The following is a 23,536-nucleotide window of genomic DNA, read 5'->3' on the forward strand; positions in this document are numbered from 1 at the left end:
AAATTTGTATAAAATCCATTTCTTGGAATATGAGCTTCAAAAAAATTTGCCATCCCAAGACACCAGCACTCCAAATACACCTCCGAAAACATCAAATAATCCCGAAATGTCTACCACTGTTAATATATACAATTATTTAGGAGGTTCATGCCTAATCTCGCCCTAAACGAAATCAAAAACATCACTATTATATTTCAAAATAAAACCAATAAGGAACGATGAAAAATTTTTTTTGAAAAAATTTGCACCATAACTTCTAAATTGTCCATTCTCAGTGACTTAAATTCTTCAAAACACATATTGTGTTAACACCTAAAGCATTAATGCGCCCCAAAATAATCAATAATCTTGTAATCAAAGCAATCTTTCGTTAATTAGGTACTCGACCATCTTGTAAACTTCGCTTTGTTATTACTGTTACCATTGATAAGATGATTTATTCTTCGATGAGACGTCGTCTTGATCATTACCTTTTACTACAAAGAGAAGATTTCAAAAGAAGATATTCGTGTAAAAGTCTATTTTTTTAATGCCAGATTACTTAGTTTTTGGAGAAGAATTATTGGAGATTAAAATAAATTATGTAATTAAATTACTTTGTTCTTAGATATAAAATTTTTCTAATTTTTTTTTAATTTAAAGCTTTATCAAATTATCTTGTTTTTATCAGCACCGTGAACTCCACATTTTTAAGAGTAAAAGTTTTTATGGTAATATTATCAGAGGAAATCACTTGAAGTGTTTTTTAATTAAAATGGGATGTAGGAACTAATATTATACATTGAAAGAGTTATCCATGTTGCAAGAATAATGATCAAATAAAAACCATATAAAAACTTCTAACTTGCGTTTATTTATATAAAGTCGTACTAGTTTCGGGTTACCCCATCATCAGCGACAACTATAAAGAGTACGAAAAATAAGATAACAATCAAAAAGTGATAAATATAATAGAGTGATGTTAACTCGATAAAAAATATATAGAATATATAGAAATTATTTGTAGTAGTTGTTAATTTCTCCATAAAAAGTTTTCCATTTTGATTGTTTTTGCCTCTAAGTTTAGATTATTTTTGTTTGATTTAAGATTAGTTTAAGGTTTTTCGCGTATTTTTAAATAAATTCTTTGAACGTCTTATATTTTAACTTAACTTCTAACTTTTATTTCAACAAAATTTATTATTTATAAAAAAATATATTTTTTATCGAGTTAACATCACTCTATTATATTTATCACTTTTCGATTGTTATCTTATTTTTCGTACTCTTTATAGTTGTCGCTGATGATGGGGTAACCCGAAACTAGTACGACTTTATATAAATAAACGCAAGTTAGAAGTTTTTATATGGCTTTTATTTAATATTATACAGGTATTATTTTTTTTAATCTTTGGATATTAATTATATTCTTTGAAAACCACTAAATTAAATATTTATTAATACTAATAAAAAATCTAACATTTACAGAAACATCTTTCGTGTTAAACAATGAGTAATCTCAAACTGTAAAACATGTGGTAGTATCAATTATTATCGGTAATATCTTAAGTAGTATGGTCGCAATATTACCGGATATCTAATTAAAGATATTATTACAAAATAGATTCAAAATAAAAAGTATAATTATGTTGTATCATCTTTATTTTATTTGATTATTACTAAATATATAAATTATTTAGGTCGTTACTAGGAAATTATGCATGTGGACATTTGGCATCAACAGGATAATCACAAACATTCAAAACGGGGTTGAAATGTAAACCATCAGGACATGGCATATCATACGCTACTCCCCAATCACATTTACAATATCTATCACAAACCTTAGGATGGGAATGGAAGACGGGGAAATCACCATTTTGAGATGGGCATACGACGCTAGAGCAATCATCACCAGGAACTGGAGATGTTACTGGTGTTTGAGTGGAAGTTGTAGTGGTATCATCGGGTAATACGTCATCGGTAGTTGGATCCGGTTTTTGCGTGGTTGTTGGAAGTGGGGCTCCATTGCAACCAGCATTTTCAGGCCAATCACAGACGTTTAATTCGGTGTTAAAATGTAATCCAGTTGGGCATGGCATGTCATGAACAGTACCGTAGTTATCGCATTTACAATATCTTCCACAATCTTTAGGATGTGCGTGGAATACTGGGTATGGACCAGGAGTGTAAGGACAACTCACTGATGCACAATCTCCAGGTTTAGGAGTGGTTATAGTGGGTGTTTGGGTTGTAGGCGTTGGTGGAGCTGGAGTTGTTTTTTCAGTGGTAGTTGTTTTTGGAGTGGTAGTCGAACCTCCATTACATCCAGCATTTTCTGGCCAATCGCAAACATTTAAGTCGGTATTGAAATGTAATCCAGCTGGGCATGGCATGTCATGGACAGTACCGTAGTTATCGCATTTACAATATCTTCCACAATCTTTAGGATGTGCGTGGAAAACTGGATATTGTCCAGGAGTGTAAGGACAAGTCACTGATGCACAATCTCCAGGTTTAGGAGTGGTTATAGTGGTTGTTTGGGTTGTAGGCGTTGGTGGAGCTGGAGTTGTTTTTTCAGTGGTAGTTGTTTCATCAGTTATAGTTGTTTTTGGAGTGGTAGTCGAGCCTCCATTGCATCCAACATTTTCTGGCCAATCGCAGACATTTAATTCAGTATTAAAATGTAATCCAGCTGGGCATGGCATATCATGAACAGTACCGTAGTTATCGCATTTACAATATCTTCCACAATCTTCAGGGTGAGCGTGGAAAACTGGGTATTTTCCAGGTGTATACGGACACGTTACGGATTCGCAGCTTCCAGAATTAGGGGTTGAATCAGGTTGTGTAGTTGGAATTGACGTCCCAGTAGTAGGTCCAGCTGATCCACTACATTCCGCGTTTTCTGGCCAATCACAGACGTTTAATTTAGAGTTAAAATGTAAATCAGAGGGGCAGGTGTATAGTACAGGTTTCCCCCAGTCACATTTATAGAATTTATTGCAGTCTTTATCATCGACAAGGAAGTCTACGTAAGCACCATTAGTACTTGGGCATACTCCAACAGGATCCGCACCAATTCCAGCGATACTCAAAAGACTTAAAGCAGCTATAGCTACATATAAATGATAAAAATTATATTAGCAACAAATATTTTTTATCAAATTGTGTCTTACCTCTCATCATTGTATTGAACTGCTAAGAAGGAGCTAAACTCTGAGTAGACAACGAATTTGAAACGATTTATATACACACAAAATATTTTTTCTGATTGCAATTATTGAGAAATCTAATCAAGGATTTATTTTGTAATATTCATCCGGTTTTCATGATTGATGCATTATTTGTTAAAACAATTGTGTACACACAAAAAACGGATTAAAAATCGTTTAAAAAGTATTTTTATTTGATTGAAGAAGCGGCAACAGACGTACAAACAATTCATAATTCAATTTGTTTTATGTTTTGATACAAACAGTATTGTGCTAGCATATGTTGAAGTAAACAACAAATATTTATTGTTCAATTATGCACCCTTTATAGAAAATAAAATTTAAATCTCAATACAATTCAGTCTACACAGAACTGCACTATATCAAGTGTAATCAGACAATATCAATCAATTACCTGTAATAATTAACCTTGGGGACCAATTAGAAAAATATTTACCTATCGATTAATTTTATTAATTTAAATCGTCATGAAATAGCTGTCACTAACTGAGAGAGTAATAATAAAGATTTGTACTTTCAGAAAATTACAAAAGAAGAATATTGCAAAACGTCAGTACCAAACATAAGTAAAAATAAGAAGAAAAATATCGATAAATAAGGATAATTTTAAAATGAACGTTTTATAAAAACATAATATTAATACAAGTTCAAATTTTATTTATATAACACAATCATTTAATTGAGAAAAAATTAATTTATTCACATCCTGCATCAGCTGGCCAATCACAAACATTGAGTTCGGTGTTGAAATGAAGTCCATCTGGGCATGGCATATCATAGGCAACTCCCCAATCGCATTGGCAGAATCTCCCACAAGTTTCAGGGTGGGCAAAGTAATGAGGGAAATCACCATTTTCTTTTGGGCATGGATCATTTGGGCATCTGCCTTGACCGTTTCCATCGCCACTTTCGTCACTTTCAGAGCTAGAACTAGAGCTGGAGCTACCGGAATCTTCTTCAACATTGCCATCTCCTCCCTCAACTTCTTCTTCTTCATCACCTCCATCAACTACTTCTTCATCATCATCCCCTTCATTGCTTTCGCTGCTGCTACTGTTGCTGCTTCCACTGTCATTTCCACTGTCATCTCCACCATCACCGTTGCATCCAGCTTTATCTGGCCAATCACAGACTTCCAATTCTTTGTTGAAATGTAAATCAGATGGGCAATCGAATTTGACGGGTTTTCCCCAATCGCATTTGTAAAAGACGGTGCAATCTTTATCATCTACCAAGAAATCAACTTTATCCGGATTCATGTCGTCGGGGCATTCACCAACTGGGTCGGCTTTGGCATATTGGAAAGCCAATACAAAGGTGGCACATAACAAGAATGTAGCTAAAATATAAGATATAAAGTTATAACTAAGCTTATTATATTGAAATTGTTATGGACTCACCTTTCATTTTGATATTTAGTCAAATTGCTGTGATGAACCAATTCGAATAATAATTTAAGTATGCGGCGGCCCTATTTTATAGCATAAATAAAAAAAAATGCCGATAATTTAATTATAAAGAACAAATTACTATAATTGGTAATTAATTAGTGTTGATAAAAGCGAGATAATTAATAATAGCCAATAGATATTTATCTATTGCTACCAACACAATAGTTCAATACATATAGTGTATTAAAAGTTCATACAAAAAATATTAATGGTTATCGATCAATGAAACCGGATATAATATGATTTCTTTTCGCTTTGATGCAAGGCATACGTGCATTATATGAAAATACATTTTGGGGGGTTAGGTTAGGCCGTCTTATAATCAAAGTAACTTCTAAGTTACCTATATTATTTTACATAAAATTTTAAAAATAGCCAGTATAATAGGGCCGTTAAGGTCAATCGATTAGAAAGACCGTCTTTCAAAAAATCGATAATCTATATTAAATTAGACGGATTAGTAACGTTTTCAATAAAAAAAAATACTGAACGGCCCTATTTAGTGTTTCAATATGGTTATGCAGAAAAATTGCTTCCTTCAAAATGGTTAGGGACTAAGAAACGAAATATTTTTAGGTTATAAAGAAATGCTTGAGGTTAAGTTTAGCCAAATTATAAGTTTCCAGGGCTTTTAATTTATTTTATATAAATTGTTTGACGCATCTCGAGAATGTATTCTCGAGATACTTCAAAAATTATTCTCTCCTAAACAGTTAGGAATTAAGAAATGAAATATTTTGAGGATACAAAATTATAAACTTCTGCTATTCTTTCCTTCCACTTCTTCCTAGGTCTTCACCTCTTTTTCTTATCCATATTCTTTGCTTCAAATACCGTTTTTTTAAGTCAAATACCAAGTTTTTCAAGACGATGAATTTCCATCCTCATTTGTCACTAACCGCAAGATTAGACATGACACTTTAAAGAGATGATTTATCAGAGAAGGCAGAGACAAATCAAAAACTATCAAACAGTCATGATGAAAGACTTAAGCGTAGCTAATAATAACTCTTTTGCAAAGTCGACGAATGACGAAAGTAGTTCATGCACATCCAAGATATAAGTCACAATACATTGCTAGATCGGCTGTTGCGTGCTCGACCTTGAGTATTCCCTCAACATCTTCTTCACTAGAAGCTATTCCAAAGGCCATGCCGAGAATGCTACAAAAAGGAAGAAAGAAAGGTAAAACACATATTTACTGATTATTTCCTGAAAAGGACATAATTGGATATGAAAAAAAAGTGGCAAAAGAAAAGCAATTTCCACAAAGCTGGTCACTCAGTAACCACTGAATGCTTTTTGATAGGATGCAAGTAGCTCTCAAATTGATAGAGACTTACTTGGCGTGACGAACAAAGACTTTCTGTGAATCCTAAGAAGACAGAGTTGACTCTTTTCACACGGATTAGGAAGTTTGGCAAGCCCAGAATGCCATCCCTTGCTAATATTCCATTGGCGTTGTCAAAAGACGTTAAATATCTGGGCATCATACTTGACAATAAAATAACATGGAGAGCACACCTAGATAATAGAGTAAAAAAGGCGTACGTTCTATTCGGTCAATGCGGAAGGGCTATAGGTAAGGCATGGTGTTTGTCACCCAAAAATGCCCTCTGGATTATACGGCTGTAATCCGACCTATGCTTACATATGGTGCAGTAGTATGGTGGTCAAAGACCTTATAGTCTACATCCACTGATGTACTTAATAAAGTACAGAGACTTGCGTGTTTCTATGTTACAGGTGCGCTGCGGACTACCCCCACTGCAACCATGGAAAAATGTTGAACCTAACGCCACTTCATTTGTTCATTCAAGAGATGGCACTGGTGACTATGATTCGACTGCGGGCAGCATGAATTCTAATGGGTGAGAGTGATAGTAAAAATGCCATTCTCTGGAATGAAATGGTGGACTACTCACCAATTGTAGAATGTAAAACGGACTTCACATCCCTACAACACATTTTTACGAAGAAATATCTCACCCATCCAAGTTCCACTGAAATAGAGGTAAAAAACAGCCTTAAAATCTACACTGATGGTTGAAGTAGACGGGAAGGAGCTGGAGCCGGACTCTTCTCGTACGATCTCCGACTCCACGTATATGAACCTCTAGGTAAAAGTACCACCGTCATACAGGCGGAGTTAATCGCCATACAAATTGTCGCTGACGTTATTGTCAGATCCAACTTGGTAGGTAAGACTTTCACAATATACACTGACAGTAGACAAACTATTTTAGCCCTGAGTAGAATAACAATTAGCTCAGGACTTGTTATGGGTTGTTGTCTGACATTGGAGAATGCCGCAGTGCATAACTGTGTTAAACTTCAATGGATAAAAGAACAGTCGACCTGTTCAGGTAACAAGCACGCTGATAGGTTTACCAAAAGGGCTGCCAAGCGAGCGCCATGTTCGCTTGAACCGATAATGCTGCGTCCTTATCAATTCAGATTTAGATAATAAAAGATTTTACCCACAAAAAATTTATGAACTGGTGGGATAGGGTTGAGGGCTGCCATCTGTCTAAGGAAGTATTCCATTATCCCTCAGCAGAGGGAGCCTTGTCTTTTGTAAGGCTTGGTAGAAACGCTCTACGAACTGTAACGGGACTCGTCACAGGTCACTGTAAGGTAAACAAGCATCTTTATAACCTTAAGCTTGCTGTTAGTCCTCTCTATCGCCTCTGTGAAGACCTCAGAATGAGAGACTTCGGAGAGTAATGGCCGAGCACAGATGGGATCAGGAACACACCTCTGAGCTGTATCCTAGCCTTCGGAAATTCCTTAAGGTGAAGCATACCCTCCCCTTTCCTACATACATACATACAAGCAATTTCCAAAAAATTAAATGAAAGGAGTGTCCCCACGACAGTTCCTCAGATGAAGATAATAAAAAAGTCCAAAACAGTTCCAGCAGTGAACAAGGAACCCTATTAGAAAATATAAAATAGGAATGTGGAAGAGAAGATTAAAGAGTATTTTGTCCAAGGTAATTTAAATAAATGCGATTTTGCTTTGATAAAATTTCTTAGAAAAAACGTGTTTATTTTTATGTTGGTGAAATTACTAACGTCTTGTCTATTTCCAAGTTTCAAGCAAAATATTATAAAAGGATTGGTAATACCAGAAGATTTATGCCGGATCGAAATGACGAGTATAATGTCCTCATAAAAGACATTATTGGAAAACTTCCACATCCGGTTATTCAAGGTTCATTGACAAGACAAGCAATTATATTTGAAGTATATTTTCATAATACAATGTTAAATAATTCTTAATGTTAATGTCATGTTGTATCTAAAAGCTATTAAAGATTATATTCTAGCTTATTCCTTCGTATAAATACCTAGCTATTGCTTTTGTCGTATTAATACCTGAAGCCTACCCCATTCCATTTTATTTTGTTTAATAATTTATTTCCATTTCTATATCGTTTTTGTAAAACGTCAACATTGTGTACAAAGGTCTAAAGAATTTGTTAGTACATACAGTGTGTCCCCGGATTGTGTCCCCGTAAGGTATAATTGACGATAAATTTTTGAATTCAAATTCCATCTTTTGCAATTAACGTCTGGATGTCATAAAACGAAATATAACCAAGTTTTACGTCAAATATCCTCAAAGTACCAAAGTTAACGCAAGAAGTTTGTTAACCGCTGTAGGTAAAGTGGTCTTTCTGAGCAATGTACAACAAAAATTGATTAAAATAAAATGTTTGTTATGTTAAATTATAGCGATATGCCGAATTTTATTAATTTAGCATATAAAAGAAAAAATGAGTTTTTTCTTGAAAATTTTTTCTAATATTCCGTTTTACAATAAAAACAAATGACCTGAGTGAACTAACAATTATCATTTGATAGCTTAGCTTTAGCCTATTGTCAAATATTAATTGATCATGTTTACATTACAACGTAAAATATTTATAGTGCAGTGCTATGGATTGGGGAACATCAGTTACAATGCAGTTTTAAGGCAATTTGAGGAAAAATTTGGATTGAAATGGAAAATCTGGAAGAGAGTTGTTAAAATATTTTCGGAAACGAGCAATGTGGAAAATAAAAGGAAGGAAAAAAGCTTTTAGATGAACATGATGCGGGGTCGATTGTTGCAGTAACGAACGCAATGGATTATGGTAAGGTGTCGTATTATAAACCAAAATTTAACCACACTATCGAATTAGGTGATGAAGCAAAACGTTTAGATTATTCTATGTGGCTTGGGTACAACATTTTGAAAGACAGAACTTTTTTAAAAAACATAAAAACATTGCGGCCCACATTCGACCATTTTAATTAGAAATTATTTAAATACGTTATTTCGAAAAAAATGGATTGGTAGATATGATCCGCAACCATAGTTGCCAAGAAGTCCGGATTTATTTATTACGGATTTTTATTTTTGAGGTTATGTAAAACAAAAAGTGTACACTGAAAATTTGAATAACAATTTAGACCATTGAAAACAAAAAAAATGAAACTGCTATTAGAGAAATTCCGTTGGACCATATTAGAAAAAGTTATAAACAATGTCGGAAAAGGGCTGAATTATGTGTTAGTGTTGGTGGTATGATTGAATAAGCTTTTATGTTAATTTAGTTTAGATCGAAAATGTTTTGTTAATCTTATGATTTAAAAATTTGCATTTTGATTTTATATCCTACATTAATAAAATTCGGCATATCGCTATAATTTAACATAATAAACATTTTATCTTAATCAACTTTTGTTGTACATTGCTCAGAAAGGCCACTTTACCTGCAACAGTTAACAAACTTCTTGCGTTAACTTTGGTACTTTGAGGACATTTGACATAACACTTGGTTACATTTCGTTTTATGTCATCCAGACTTTAATTGCAAAAGATGGAATTTGAATTCCAAAATTTATCGTCAATTATACCTTACGGGGACACAATCCGGGGACACACTGTATATTTGAAAATTTTAAAAAATTGTGTTTTTAGAAAAAAAAATTATATTTCAAAAATGTCCCATTGTAGAACTCTCCGCTAATAATGAATAGATCAAATGCTTTAAGTGAATAATTATAAACAAAAACTAATTATTAATGCATAATTAAATTTTATTTGTGTTCAGTTAAGTAACATTTTTATGATAATAAGTATATTATTCACATCCTGCATCAGCTGGCCAATCGCAAACATTAAGGTCGGTGTTGAAATGAAGACCATCTGGGCATGGCATATCATAGGCTACTCCCCAGTCGCATTGGCAGAATCTACCACAGGTTTCTGGGTGGGCAAAGTAATGAGGGAAATCACCATTTTCTTTTGGGCATGGATCATTTGGGCATTTGCCTTGACCGTTTCCATCGCTACTTTCGTTACTTTCGGAGCTAGAACTAGAGCTGGAGCTAGAGGAATCTTCTTCAACATTGTCATCTCCTCCCTCAACTTCTTCATCATCACCTCCTTCAACTACTTCTTCATCGTCCCCTTCATCGCTTTCACTGCTGCTACTGCTGCTGCTACTTCCACCGTCATCTCCACCATCACCGTTGCATCCAGCTTTATCGGGCCAATCACAGACTTCCAATTCTTTGTTGAAATGTAAATCAGATGGGCAATCGAATTTGACGGGTTTTCCCCAATCGCATTTGTAGAATACGGTGCAATCTTCATCATCTACCAAGAAATCAACTTTTGCCGGGTTCATGTCCTCGGGGCATTCACCAACTGGGTCGGCTTTGGCATATTGGAAAGCCAATACAAAGGTGACACATAACAAGAATGTAACTACAATATAAAAGTAAAGTTTTAGCTAAGGCTATTAAATTAAAATCGTTATAAACTTACCTTTCATTTTGATATGTAGTCAAATTGCTGTTATCGAACAATTCGAATAATAATTTAGCGTGCGAAAACCCTGTTTTATAGTATAAATCGAAAAAAATGCCGTTAATTTAATTATAAATAACAAATAACTATAATTGTTAATTAATTAGTTTTGATAAAAGTAGGGTAACTAATAAGAGACACTAGATATTAATCTGCTATCGACACAATAGTTTAATACTTATAGAATAATAAAACTTTAAAGAAAAAATATGAATGGTTATCAATCAATGAAACCGGATGTAATATGATTTTGTTAGGTTGTTTTGAAAAAATTGTTCGCTCTGATTACATATTTTTAGCTTTTCACAAAAACTTCCAATCGCAACTGACCAATGTAAAATTTAACGAGGATGATACTTAAAAATCTCTGTGTTAAAATACCCCGCAAGAAGAATTTCATCACTCACACGATTGAACTAGGGCGAGGCAGCGTTTGAGCAAAGACCCCATCTTGTAGAAATCAGTTTTGTAAATAAGTCCCTACGATATCTACAGGTGCAAAATATATTTAATGATGAGTTTTGACTGTGTAGGTGGACTTTTCGTGGGGTTTCTACTATCCGTGTCCAATATTAGGCTTTTCAATTTCAAAATCGATATTTTCGCAACCATTCAATAACACAAAAGCAGTAATTTGTTGTGATTACTGAACATTTCTACGTAACATATATAGCTCGTTAAATGAAAAAAGTACCCGATTTTTTTATCGTGCCTAGCATCTTTTACCACTTTGCGATTTTTTTCCCGAATACTATCTGATGAAAAAATTTCAATTTTGAACGAATTGTAGACTGGTGTAGTAGTTTTAGCCAAAATACCTCATACACATTGCGTATGTCGAATCGCATTCTCAAAACACCTGGATTTATATTTTGTATTGGACCAAATATTTTGGCATAAAAAATTGTTTAACTATTTTTAGTTTTTCCAGAAAATGTTAAATAAGGTTAATTTTGTTTTGAACTGTTAATCATTTCCTGAAAATAATATTGGGTAAAGTTAGTTTTCTTATGAAATGTTAATCATTCCGGCACACAATGTTATGTAAATTGAAAATCGAAAATTGTTCCAACATCGATTTTACAATACGAGTTAAAGTCAGTGTTATACGTAGCAGTCGACTGCTAGCGCAATTGGACCTCCATGGTGAAGAAATCCTTTACTGTGATGACAGTACTGCTAGGGGGTTTTTAAAACGTCGGCTCTTTGATAATTAAAGGTAATATTATAAATATAACGCTAATTGGACGTGAACAGGCGACACGTATTATAAAACTTTTATTTAAAAAAAATAAATTAATGTGCATGAGTAAACACGAGAAAAGAAGAAAATAAGATTCTCGGTTACGCACTTATCGAATAGATCTATTTTTGACATCGAAACGACTCTTTTAACCGATTTATTAACAAAAGATGGGAACTTCCAAAATTAACGTACAAATAATTTCTATTCTTGCAAGATATGGTTGTCATATACGTTTTACATTGAACTTAATTATCAGATAATTGATTTTTTATAACTGCATGTGAAGTACTCGTTTTAACTTTAACTAATATTTTTAAATATTTCTAAAATAAAATTCAAAGGAAAGTTCTTATTGCATCATAATATTTACATTTATTTAAATAACATAATCGTTTTCACAAATCAAATAAATTATTCACAGCCTGCATCTGCTGGCCAATCACAAACATTGAGTTTGGTGTTGAAATGAAGTCCATCTGGGCATGGCATATCATAGGCAACTCCCCAATCGCATTGGCAGAATCTACCACAGGTTTCAGGGTGGGCAAAGTAATGAGGGAAATCACCATTTTCTTTTGGGCATGGATCATTTGGGCATCTGCCTTCACCGTTTCCATCGCCACTTTCGTCACTTTCGGAGCTAGAACTAGAGCTGGAGCTACCGGAATCTTCTTCAACATTGTCATCTCCTCCTTCAACTACTTCTTCATCGTCCCCTTCATCGCTTTCACTGCTGCTACTGCTGCTGCTACTTCCACCATCATCTCCACCATCACCGTTGCATCCAGCTTTATCTGGCCAATCACAGACTTCCAATTCTTTGTTGAAATGTAAACCGGATGGGCAATCGAATTTGACTGGTTTTCCCCAGTCGCATTTGTAAAAGACGGTGCAATCTCCATCATCTACCAAGAAATCAACTTTTGCCGGGTTCATGTCCTCGGGGCATTCACCAACTGGGTCGGCTTTGGCATATTGGAAAGCCAATACAAAGGTGACACATAACAAGAATGTAACTAAAATATAAAAAATACAGTTTTAGCTAAGGCTATTAAAATAAAATCGTTATAAACTTACCTTTCATTTTGATGTTTAGCCAAATTGCTGTAATAGAACAATTCGAATAATAATTGAGGAAGGTACTACCTGATTTTATAGCAATATTAAACGCGAAAAAATTCTAGATGATAACTGCCAATTAATTAGTATTGATAGGTATAGATATTAATCTTTACTATCAATCTACTAGTTAAATATATATGGAGTGTCAAAAATACAATTATGAATTGTTAGAAATAATCGTATCAATGAAATTTTCTAATATCAATTTATTATTTCAATAACAATGATTACTAGGATAAGATTTCACTGTCAAAAGTAATTTCCTAAAGATCTCTCTAATTTCCTTGTTTCTAATTTCAATTTCCGTTGATTTAAAAGTAGTTGAAAAAACTGAGTATAGACACCAATCTACCATTAACAGTGCTCTTGACAACCTATAATAAACAAAACTAACCTACTCCAATCCACCTGCGGAAAGGAATCTTGGAATAGGTCAGGTTTGTTTCAAATATAACAGGCCATCCCAAACCAAACCAAACCTGACGTACAGTAGCAGGGTGAAGAAGTATTGCATAAAGTACCAGTTTTGATTTGGGCTGCGCCGTCGACTGAAATTTTAGTACAGAAACTTCATATTTATGCGTATTGCATTCGATAGGTAGTTGATCGGATAGCACCAGGTTTTGTTTAGTAGTTTTTACACAGTTTTTCACTCTTGATTGCAGTTTTTACACTTCATTCCATTATTTTATTCCATAAATAATTTCAATTCCACCTAAAATATTAAATCCATACATGGTTATGTCATTATGATAAAATTAGACGTTACGCCTAATTTGTATTAAAAACGGTTTTTATTTATGTAGTAGTGTGGTCATTTGTAGAAGCTAAATAATAATTTTGCAATATAAACATTATCATTATTTCAAATTTGGGCACACTTGTTGGTGAATAGTCCACTAAGGGATTCCTGCAAGGTGAGCTCAATAACTAATGGTGGTTGTGAAGAAGTACAACACCAAGCCAACTACAATAACGTCTATTTGACATTATTTATATGTTAACATTTTAATTAAAAATAAACTTTCTTATAGAGATCATATATTTGTGTCGTTATTAGAGTAAATTGCTAATAGCCTGACAAGAAATCCAGCTACAACCCCTTCACATTATAAAAGATACTTATATGTATAAATTGGTGGAATTTATGATTGAAGTTTGAAACTTCAAGTTCAAACATCAAGTTTTGAACTTGATTCTGAAGTGAAAATCTTAACCACCCATCCCATTTGAAAAATATTGGGGAATGACATTCCGGCTTAGAAGGGTAAAGTTTGAGGTATAATTTTTGCGTCAAAAGTTGTTCCCCTGAAAAACAAACTTATGTGTTTCAGATTTATTTCGAAAAAATCTTTCCCTGGAAGTTATGTTCGTCAGCTCGTTTTCGATGGGCCACCTGTAGAATATTTAGTATAAAAGATTTCCTTTTAACATTTCTTAATTAACATGCGTTCACGAAAACACACACTTGGCAACATAGTAGGGATTTCGTTTACAGTTTTGTCTTTCAGAAGACATTTAAAATGACATTTAGTACTGCGACAAAACTTTCAAACAATTGGGGGACTGTAAAATATTAATTTTATTTACATAGGCACGGCAACATCCAAGGCCGGACTTCACCCTGACAATAGTTGAAAAGAAATTTCTAGAAACGTCACGCTCACTATACCATTGATGGTAAAGTATACGAGGATATACGCCTGTGCTGATATGTTTGATCCCAGTGTCTGCACCAGTCCTCCTTTACAAGTTTTTCCCTGCAGATAGATAAGACCTCAGAAGAACAAAGTTCGTTTTCAACCAGCGTGAGCCTTCACCCATAAAAGTTTTACCACATGGCCTTGACCATTCAACCTAGCGACGTTGTTCAAAATTTCCACTATAACAGGCTAGTATTTCGAGAAGTGTTTCCTGTGTTTTATAGATAGTAGGACGCTTTTTAACGCTACTATTTAGGCGTATATTTCTATCCATATACTTTAAGGCCTCCAAAATTGTTGTTGCTTCCGCCGCAAAAATACTAGTGGATGGATTAAGTTTAAAACTGACATGGTAATTAATAGTAGGTATCAAAAAAGCACAACCAACACCACCACTTGTAGATTTGGAAGCATCAGCATAAACAACCAAACTACCCTCTATCCACTGCAGGTCCTCAAACAATTCTTTATATTCCCAAATATGGAGGAATGATCACTTGATGCGAGCCAAAATACTCAAAAAAGGACGTACATGGAAAAACCTAACACACCTTCCAGTTAATTTTTTGGAAATTCTTAACAGTTGATGATCTCCTTCGTGAGTTAAATCATAAATATCTCTTCACAGTTGGTTACGCCGACGACGTGGCTATCTTGTTAAGAGGTAAACCTGACAATTTTCTTTGTTACAGAATGCAGCAGGCGCTTAAACTTGTTGAACGATAGTGTGATGAACATACCCTCTCTGTCAATCCTAAAAAGACAGAGTTAAGAGACAGTTTGAGAGACGCCACCCAATTTCTGCAATAATCCATTAACCTTTGCTCCAGAGGTGAAATATCTGGGTGTTATCTTGGACAAAGGACTAACTTGGACATCACACATTAGTTGCAAAACCAGAAAAGCAACGATTGTACTGATCCAGTGCCGAAGAGTTATTGGGAATACTTAGGGCTTAAATCCGAAAGTTACAATGTGGATCTACACTTCTGTGATAAGAGTAGCATGGCTCCAAATTTTGGATATAAGGAACATACCTTTCTGTTCTATATTAACGTTCATGAAAAGATTGGGCTGGTTTTCTGACCCTTGAATGAACAGTAAATTGTGGGGACGTACAAATTGTCCGTTGGGGCCTAAGTGCTGTGAAGTAACTCACCCCCACGTGAAACTACATACATATATTAACCGTTGGTTTTCTTCTTCCACTTTTGTTTCATATTCATTTATTTCCTTTTCAGGCAATAAACAGTCAATATGCGCGTTTTACCATTTTTTCTTTCTTTTTGTACTATTCTCGGCGCGCCCTTTGGAAATGGTCGAATACCTTCTGGCGAAGAAGATGTTAAGGGAATACTCCAGTTCGAGGTAGCAGCAGCCGATCCAGCAATGCATTGAGACTTCGATGTGCATGTAAAAGCATAAATACTTTCTTCATTCGTCGACTTTACAAAAAAGTTACTGTTACACTCTAAGCATAAGCCTTCTTCATTTTGGCTGTTTGATAATTTTTGGTTTGTCTTTTTCCGCTCTGATAAATCACCTCCTGAAGTGTCATGTCTAATCTCTCGGTCAGTAAAAAACTCATCGTCTCGAAAAACTTGGTCATTGAAGGGATGAATGTCCGTCACCTGATATCCTTTTTCAATATTCTCCTTTATAAAGTAAATTAGTATAGTAAATTTACTAAATGCTTTTCCTATTAATCCAGCAATATCATATATGCTAATTGGTTTTCCAGAATATTCTAGTAACCAGCTATTTAAGCTTTTCCAGCATTGTAATAGGATCTGTAAGGGCCAAACACTTCGTGGTCCAACGGTTGAAGCTTGTGTGAAGTGTGATGCGAAGGAGTTAACATTACAACGCCATTTTACTTTTCTAAGCTAATCGCTGGAAGCGAAATATGTGATTCGTAATTATCAAGGATTAATAGGATCGGATCATCTTTGGAAGGTTTTTCGTGGGCATTAAAGTTTTCTATAATCTACACAAAGCCCTTCATTAGATCATCCAGATGGATTTGTGCGCCAATGGATCACCAATAAGCATGTGGGACTTGAAGTGTACTTCAGGAAAAATCAATATAGGTATCACATGATTACCAGTGGCATTAACCGCAACAATCATAGTAATGTTAATTCCTCTTTCACCAGATGTAACACTTCCTACTTGCTTAACACCTTTTGATGATAAACTTTTAGGTGGTGTGTAAACAATGGAATTGCCAGTATCATCTAAATTTTAAATTTTACTGGAAGGGAATTGGTATCAGTCTGTCGATTAAAACTGGCCGCACGGGAAAGATTTGTCGACTCTGGTTTTCGTAAACTCAAATTTGTATGCCGTTTTCTTAAACCTTTCAATCACATTTCTCCGGCGGACTTGTTTTCAGTCCAACTATTTGATATTTTAGTACGGTTTTCATGACCAAATTCATACGCGAGTTTCATTTCTTCTCTTTTTGTGAGACCATGATGGCATGTATCGGCATGTATATAATAAACGACTCACTGGAGTTCTTCATTCACAGAAAGCACTTTATGAGTGAGTATATTTTTGCTATATAGACATAACCTGTATTATTTGGATTTGCCTGTGCATTATTGTCAATTTCTAGACGGTGTAACATGACGAAAGAGGGTAGTTTTGAAAAATGCAAACATTTTAGCTGCGATTTGCACTTTTCCATTATTATCTGTAACTTCCTTCAAAATTCACTTCAGTGCGCCAAGATCTAACGCAGGCCTTGTTTTATCTTGCTTACTTTTAGGCATTTTTCTGGGAAGAATAACGATAGACTTTATTTCTTCACTATTACCACAAATATATATAACAACAAATTAATATACAATATTATACCTTAGGACATGGCCCGAGAACAAAACTAATGTCCCGACGTACAGCATCCTATAAGCAGAATAATTATATGGTCACTGTTTCCTTTTTAACTTAAAAACGTGATTTTAGGCTTAAACGTAACCGTTACGGTTAGGATTGGGTAGTGTTTCACCGACTTCACTGTTATGCCAGTACGTCGCTAAAGGTACCCATGTTTCATTCTGACCGTTGTGTTTCGTCGGCGCCCCTTAACCGCATAAAACAATACAGTGATCTTAAAAAAAATTTGAGCTGGTATTAATATTATATTTTTATAAAACGTTCATATTCCTGGCAGGATCACCATGTAATAATTTGTGATCTTATGGTTTTCTATGTTTTATTGAAAAGACTTTAATTAATTTTAATCCATTTTATTTATAAGTAACTTAACAAATATCGATAAGTTCTTAACGATAGTCTATGATTGATTGTCTATAGAGAACTAATTGTAGTTGACAGGAAACGAGTAGTTCACTGACACTTGTGTCGTCAGCATATTGCAATTCAATATGATGTTTTCGACTCTTCAGTGAACTACACGTTTTCAATACTATGCAAAAATAAAATAATAAAAATTCCTTAAAACTGAACTAAATTAAACTATTAACTATATCCATTACATTTTAAAATTATCCTTATTTATCTATACTTTTTTATTTATCGCCAACCTTTGTCATAGGACAAAGGTTGGCGATTATGACTATTGATGTTGCCGTTCGGAGCAATTCCAGTGATCTCTCAGCTATAAAGTTTAGCGTCTTCTTAGGATATCTGCAAGCGTTAGGTGTTATACGCAGTCGAAGACTTTTTTGTAATCTACAACTTATGTCTGGGACTGTAGTTTTGTCATTTTTTTTGGAGTTTTAAGGCTTGTTTATCTTCTACTTTTCTAATTTTCTGAAAGTACAAATCTTTATTGTTACTCTCTCAGTTAGTGATATCTATTTCATGACGATTTACATTAATAAAATTAATCAATATATATTTTTTTAATTGGTCCTCAAGGTTAATTATTACAGGTAATTAATTGATATTGTCTGATTACACTTAATATTGTGCAGTTCTGTGTAGATGTACTGAATTGTATTGAGATATTTAAATTTTATTTTTTATAAAGGGTGCATAATTGAACAATAAATATTTGTTGTTTACTTCAACATTTGCTAGCACAATACTGTGTGTATCAAAACATATAACAAATTGAATTATGAATTGTTTGTACGTCTGTTGCCGCTTCTATAATCAAATAAAAATACTTTTTAAACGATTTTTAATCCGTTTATGTGTGTACACAAATGTTTTAACAAATAATGCATCAATCATGAAAACCGGATGAACATTATAGAATAAATCCTTGATAATGATTAGATTTCTCAATAATTGCAATAAGAAAAAATATTTTGTGTGTATATAAATCGTTTCAAATTCGTTGTCTACTCAAAGTTTAGCTCCTTCTGAGCAGTTCAATACAATGATGAGAGGTAAGAAACAATTTGATGAAAAATATTTGTAGCTAATATAATTTTTATATTTTATTTGTAGCTATAGCTGCTTTAGGTCTTTTGAGTATCGTTGGAATTGGTGCGGATCCTGTTGGAGTATGCCCAAGTACTAATGGTGCTTACGTAGACTTCCTTATCGATAATAAAGACTGCAATAAATTCTATAAATGTGACTGGGGGAAACCTGTACTATACACCTGCCCCTCTAATTTACATTTTAACTCTAAATTAAATGTCTGTGATTGGCCAGAAAACGCGGGATGTAGTGGATCAGCTGGATCTACTACTGGGACGACAAATCCAACTACACAACCTCATTCCACCCCTAACTCTGGAAGCTGTGAATCCGTAACGTGTCCGTACACACCTGGAAAATACCCAGTTTTCCACGCTCACCCTGAAGATTGTGGAAGATATTGTAAATGCGATAACTACGGTACTGTTCATGACATGCCATGCCCAGCTGGATTACATTTTAATACTGAATTAAATGTTTGCGATTGGCCAGAAAATGTTGGATGCAATGGAGGTTCGACTACCACTTCAAAAACAACTACCACTGAAAAACCAACTACCATTGAAAAAACAACTCCAGCTCCATCAACGCCAACAACCCAAACACCCACTATAACCACTCCTAAACCTGGAGATTGTACATCAGTGACTTGTCCTTACACTCCTGGTCAATACCCAGTTTTCCACGCACATCCTAAAGATTGTGGAAGATATTGTAAATGCGATAACTACGGTATTGTCCATGACATGCCATGCCCAGCTGGATTACATTTCAATACCGACTTAAATGTTTGCGATTGGCCAGAAAATGCTGGATGTAATGGAGGTTCGACTACCACTACAAAGACAACTACCACTGAAAAAACTACTCCAGCTCCACCAACGCCAACAACCCAAACACCCACTATAACCACTCCTAAACCTGGAGATTGTGCATCAGTGACTTGTCCTTACACTCCTGGCCAATACCCAGTATTCCACGCACATCCTAAAGATTGTGGAAGATATTGTAAATGCGATAACTACGGTACAGTTCACGACATGCCATGCCCAGCTGGATTACATTTTAACACCGAATTAAACGTCTGTGATTGGCCTGAAAATGCTGGTTGCAATGGAGCCCCACTTCCAACTACCACCCCAAAACCTGATCCAACTACCGATGACGTATTAACCGATGAAACCACTACAACTTTCACTCAAACACCAGTGACATCTCCAATTCCTGGTGATGATTGCTCTAGCGTGGTATGCCCATCTCAAAATGGTGATTTCCCCGTCTTCCATTGCCATCCTAAGGTTTGTGATAGATATTGCAAATGTGATTGGGGAGTAGCATATGATATGCCATGTCCTACTGGTTTACATTTCAACCCCGTTTTGAATGTTTGTGATTATCCTGCTGATGCCAAATGTCCACATGCATAATTTCTTATTAATGATCTAAATGAATTATACGTTTAGTAATAACCAAATAATATAATAAAGATGATACAGCATAATTGTATATTTTATTTTGAATTTATTTTGTATTCATGTGTTTAATTAGATATCCGGTAATATTGCATCCATACTACTTAAGATTTTGGCAAGATACTGTTTTTGAAGGCCACATACCACATCATTGGATGCGCTTTAACCGACAACAAGTAGTATTACCGATAATTATTGATACTACCACATGTTGTTTTACAGTTTGAGATTACCTACTCATTGTTTAACACACAAGATGTTTTTGTAAATGTTAGAATGGTTTTCATGGGAATATAATTGATATCAAAATATTAAAAAAAACTAATATCTATTAGTAGTATTAGTTCCTACATCCCAGTTTAATTAAAAACACTTCAAGCGATTTCCTCTGACATTAATTACTATAACAACTTTTACTTTTTTAAAAATTTGTAATTCACGGCGCTGATAAAAACAAGATAATTTCAAAAAGCATTCAATTAAAAGAAAAAAATTGTAATTTTCCAATAATATTTCTCCAAAAACTAAGTAATCAGGCATTAAAAAAAAATAGACGAATATCTTCTTTTGAAATCTTCTCTTTGTAGTAAAAGGTGGTGAACAAGATGACGTCTCATCGAAGAATGAATCATCTTATCAATAGTAACAGTAATAACAAAGCGAAGTTTACAAGATAGTCGAGTACCTAGTTAATGAAAGATTGCTTTGATTACAAGATTATTGATTATTCGAACCTGACTCACAATCCGTAGTGTTAAAATACATAAATTATTTACATATTTCTCAACGTCGAGTATTTATTTAGTATTGTTAATATGTGTTTTGAAGAATTCAAGTCGCTGAGAATGGACAACTTAGAAGTTATGGTGCAAATTGCTCTTCACTTTTAAGTGTTGGTAACGCACTTATAACGTATTCGAACAAAAGTCATTCACTCAATATATTCAGTGTATACATATAAGATTCAAGGATGCGCAGGTGTTGTTGGAAAAGGTAAGGAGTCTGAGGATTAGAGATCAGGAGCCTTGAGATATGTGTGTGGTGAACTGATTAAGGGGCTGAGTGTGGATTGTATGGTGTTGATTGTAGATTTTAAGGTGCTGAGTGGTGGATATGTTGGAGTTACTATGTTGATGACGCGGAAAAAAGAAACTTAGGTATGCGTTACTGTGCAGTGTGGAGTGAATAAGTTGATCATGGATTCATTGTAGTGTAAGTATGCAGAACCTATCGAGAGGTATATATTGGCCAGATCTAAGACATTTTGAGCGTGTACGTGAGGAAAATAACGTTATAGGAAACCGATTCAAGCACGTAATCACTCAAGTAGTTTGATGTCGTTTTAAATCTTAGATGCGTTTTAATCGATATATATATATATATATATAAACGACTGTAGCAAATAGACGTTATTGTGGTTGGCTTAGTGTTGCACTTCTTCACAACTAGCATTAGTTATTGAGCTCTCCTTGCAGGAATCTTTTAGTGGATTATCCACCAACATTAGTGTCCAAATTTGATCGCTGATTGATGATTTAAAACTGGTACTTTGTGCAATACTTGTTCACTCTGCTACTATACGTCAGGTTTGGTTTGGTTTGTGATGAAACAAACCTGACCTATTCCAAGATTCCTTTCCGCGGGTGGATTGGTGTTGGTTAGTTTTGTTTACTGTAGGTTGTCAAGATCAGTTATCACTGATCTTGATGGTAAAGAGTGTAGATTGGTGTCTATACTCAGTTTTTTCAACTACTTTTAATCAACAGAAATTGAAATTAGAAACAAGGAAATTAGAGAGATCTTTAGGAAATTAATTTTGACATTGAAATCTTATCATAGTAATCATTGTTATTGAAATGATAATTTGATACTAGAAAATTTCATTGATACGATTATTTCTAGCACTTCATAATCGTATTTTTCACACTCCATATGTATTTAACTAGTAGATTGATAGTAAAGATTAATATCTATACCTATCAAAACTAATTAATTGGCAATTATCATAATAGTTATCTAGAATTTTTTGCGTTTAATATTGCTATAAAATCGGGTAGTACCTTCCTCAATTATTATTCGAATTGTTCTATTACAGCAATTTGGCTAAGCATCAAAATGAAAGGTAAGTTTATAACGATTTTATTTTAATAGCCTTAGCTAAAACTGTATTTTTTAAATTTTAGTTACATTCTTGTTATGTGCCACCTTTGTATTGGCTTTCCAATATGCCAAAGCCGAGCCAGTTGGTGAATGCCCCGACGACATGAACCCGGCAAAAGTTGATTTCTTGGTAGATGATGGAGATTGCACCGTCTTTTACAAATGCGATTGGGGAAAACCAGTCAAATTCGATTGCCCATCCGGTTTACACTTCAACAAAGAATTGGAAGTCTGTGATTGGCCAGATAAAGCTGGATGTAATGGTGATGGTGGAGATGACGGTGGAAGTAGCAGCAGCAGTAGCAGCAGTGAAAGCGATGAAGGGGACGATGAAGAAGTAGTTGAAGGAGGTGATGATGAAGAAGTTGAGGGAGGAGATGACAATGTTGAAGAAGATTCTAGTAGCTCCAGTTCTAGTTCTAGCTCCGAAAGTGACGAAAGTGGTGATGGAAACGGTCAAGGAAGATGCCCAAATGATCCATGCCCAAAAGAAAACGGTGAATTCCCTCATTACTTTGCCCACCCTGAAACTTGTGGTAGATTCTGCCAATGCGATTGGGGAGTTGCCTATGATATGCCATGCCCAGATGGACTTCATTTCAACACCGAACTCAATGTTTGTGATTGGCCAGCTGATGCAGGCTGTGAATAATATATCTGATTTATGAAAATTGTTATATTATTTAAATAAATGTAAATATGGTTATTGAATAAGAACGTTGTTGATTGAATTTTATTTGAAAAATATTAGTTAAAGTTAAAAGAAGTACTTCACTTGCAATTATAAAAACAATTATATGATTCAACAAATGGAACAAATTCATTTGTTATATAGTAATCGTGAGGAATTACGGACGTCCACATTTGTTATTTAGATATCAGTTAATGATATCCAGAATCT

At 34.4% G+C, this 23,536-nt stretch overlaps 4 protein-coding genes across 4 annotated transcripts; 1 reads left to right on the forward strand and 3 right to left on the reverse strand.

Annotated features, from left to right (window-relative positions):
* Window positions 1–1,623: 1,623 nt before the first annotated feature.
* On the reverse strand, window positions 1,624–4,666 carry LOC111413990 (chondroitin proteoglycan 2-like). The gene is made up of 5 exons (XM_071197222.1): window positions 4,616–4,666; window positions 3,919–4,554; window positions 3,234–3,271; window positions 3,159–3,177; window positions 1,624–3,097 (listed from the first exon to the last, which is right to left on the reverse strand). The coding sequence occupies exons 1-5, from the start codon at window positions 4,620–4,622 to the stop codon at window positions 1,695–1,697; spliced, it is 2,103 nt and encodes a 700-aa protein (XP_071053323.1). The 5' UTR covers window positions 4,623–4,666; the 3' UTR covers window positions 1,624–1,694.
* Window positions 4,667–9,728: 5,062 nt separating this feature from the next.
* On the reverse strand, window positions 9,729–10,526 carry LOC139430527 (peritrophin-1-like). Its single transcript, XM_071197632.1, has 2 exons — window positions 10,490–10,526; window positions 9,729–10,429 (listed from the first exon to the last, which is right to left on the reverse strand). The coding sequence occupies exons 1-2, from the start codon at window positions 10,494–10,496 to the stop codon at window positions 9,801–9,803; spliced, it is 636 nt and encodes a 211-aa protein (XP_071053733.1). The 5' UTR covers window positions 10,497–10,526; the 3' UTR covers window positions 9,729–9,800.
* Window positions 10,527–12,126: 1,600 nt separating this feature from the next.
* On the reverse strand, window positions 12,127–12,920 carry LOC139430529 (peritrophin-1-like). Its single transcript, XM_071197635.1, has 2 exons — window positions 12,855–12,920; window positions 12,127–12,793 (listed from the first exon to the last, which is right to left on the reverse strand). Exons 1-2 carry the CDS (start codon window positions 12,859–12,861, stop codon window positions 12,189–12,191), a joined length of 612 nt encoding a protein of 203 aa, XP_071053736.1. The 5' UTR covers window positions 12,862–12,920; the 3' UTR covers window positions 12,127–12,188.
* Window positions 12,921–18,952: 6,032 nt separating this feature from the next.
* On the forward strand, window positions 18,953–23,366 carry LOC111413999 (chondroitin proteoglycan 2-like). The gene is made up of 5 exons (XM_071197223.1): window positions 18,953–18,966; window positions 19,028–20,424; window positions 20,552–20,558; window positions 22,496–22,597; window positions 22,659–23,366. Exons 1-5 carry the CDS (start codon window positions 18,957–18,959, stop codon window positions 23,285–23,287), a joined length of 2,145 nt encoding a protein of 714 aa, XP_071053324.1. The 5' UTR covers window positions 18,953–18,956; the 3' UTR covers window positions 23,288–23,366.
* The last annotated feature ends 170 nt before the right edge of the window (window positions 23,367–23,536 follow it).

The sequence above is a fragment of the Onthophagus taurus genome, chromosome 7 (genome assembly GCF_036711975.1).
Source record: "Onthophagus taurus isolate NC chromosome 7, IU_Otau_3.0, whole genome shotgun sequence".
Taxonomy (NCBI): Eukaryota; Metazoa; Arthropoda; class Insecta; order Coleoptera; family Scarabaeidae; genus Onthophagus; species Onthophagus taurus.

Bases quoted from the DNA above. Each gene is read 5' to 3' on its own strand.
- LOC111413999 (XM_071197223.1), top strand. The intron at 22,598-22,658 runs GTAAGTTTATAA...TTTAAATTTTAG, and splicing joins GCTAAGCATCAAAATGAAAG to TTACATTCTTGTTATGTGCC.
- LOC111413990 (XM_071197222.1), bottom strand. The intron at 3,272-3,918 runs GTGAATAAATTA...ATCCTTGATTAG, and splicing joins TTGGCCAGCTGATGCAGGAT to ATTTCTCAATAATTGCAATC.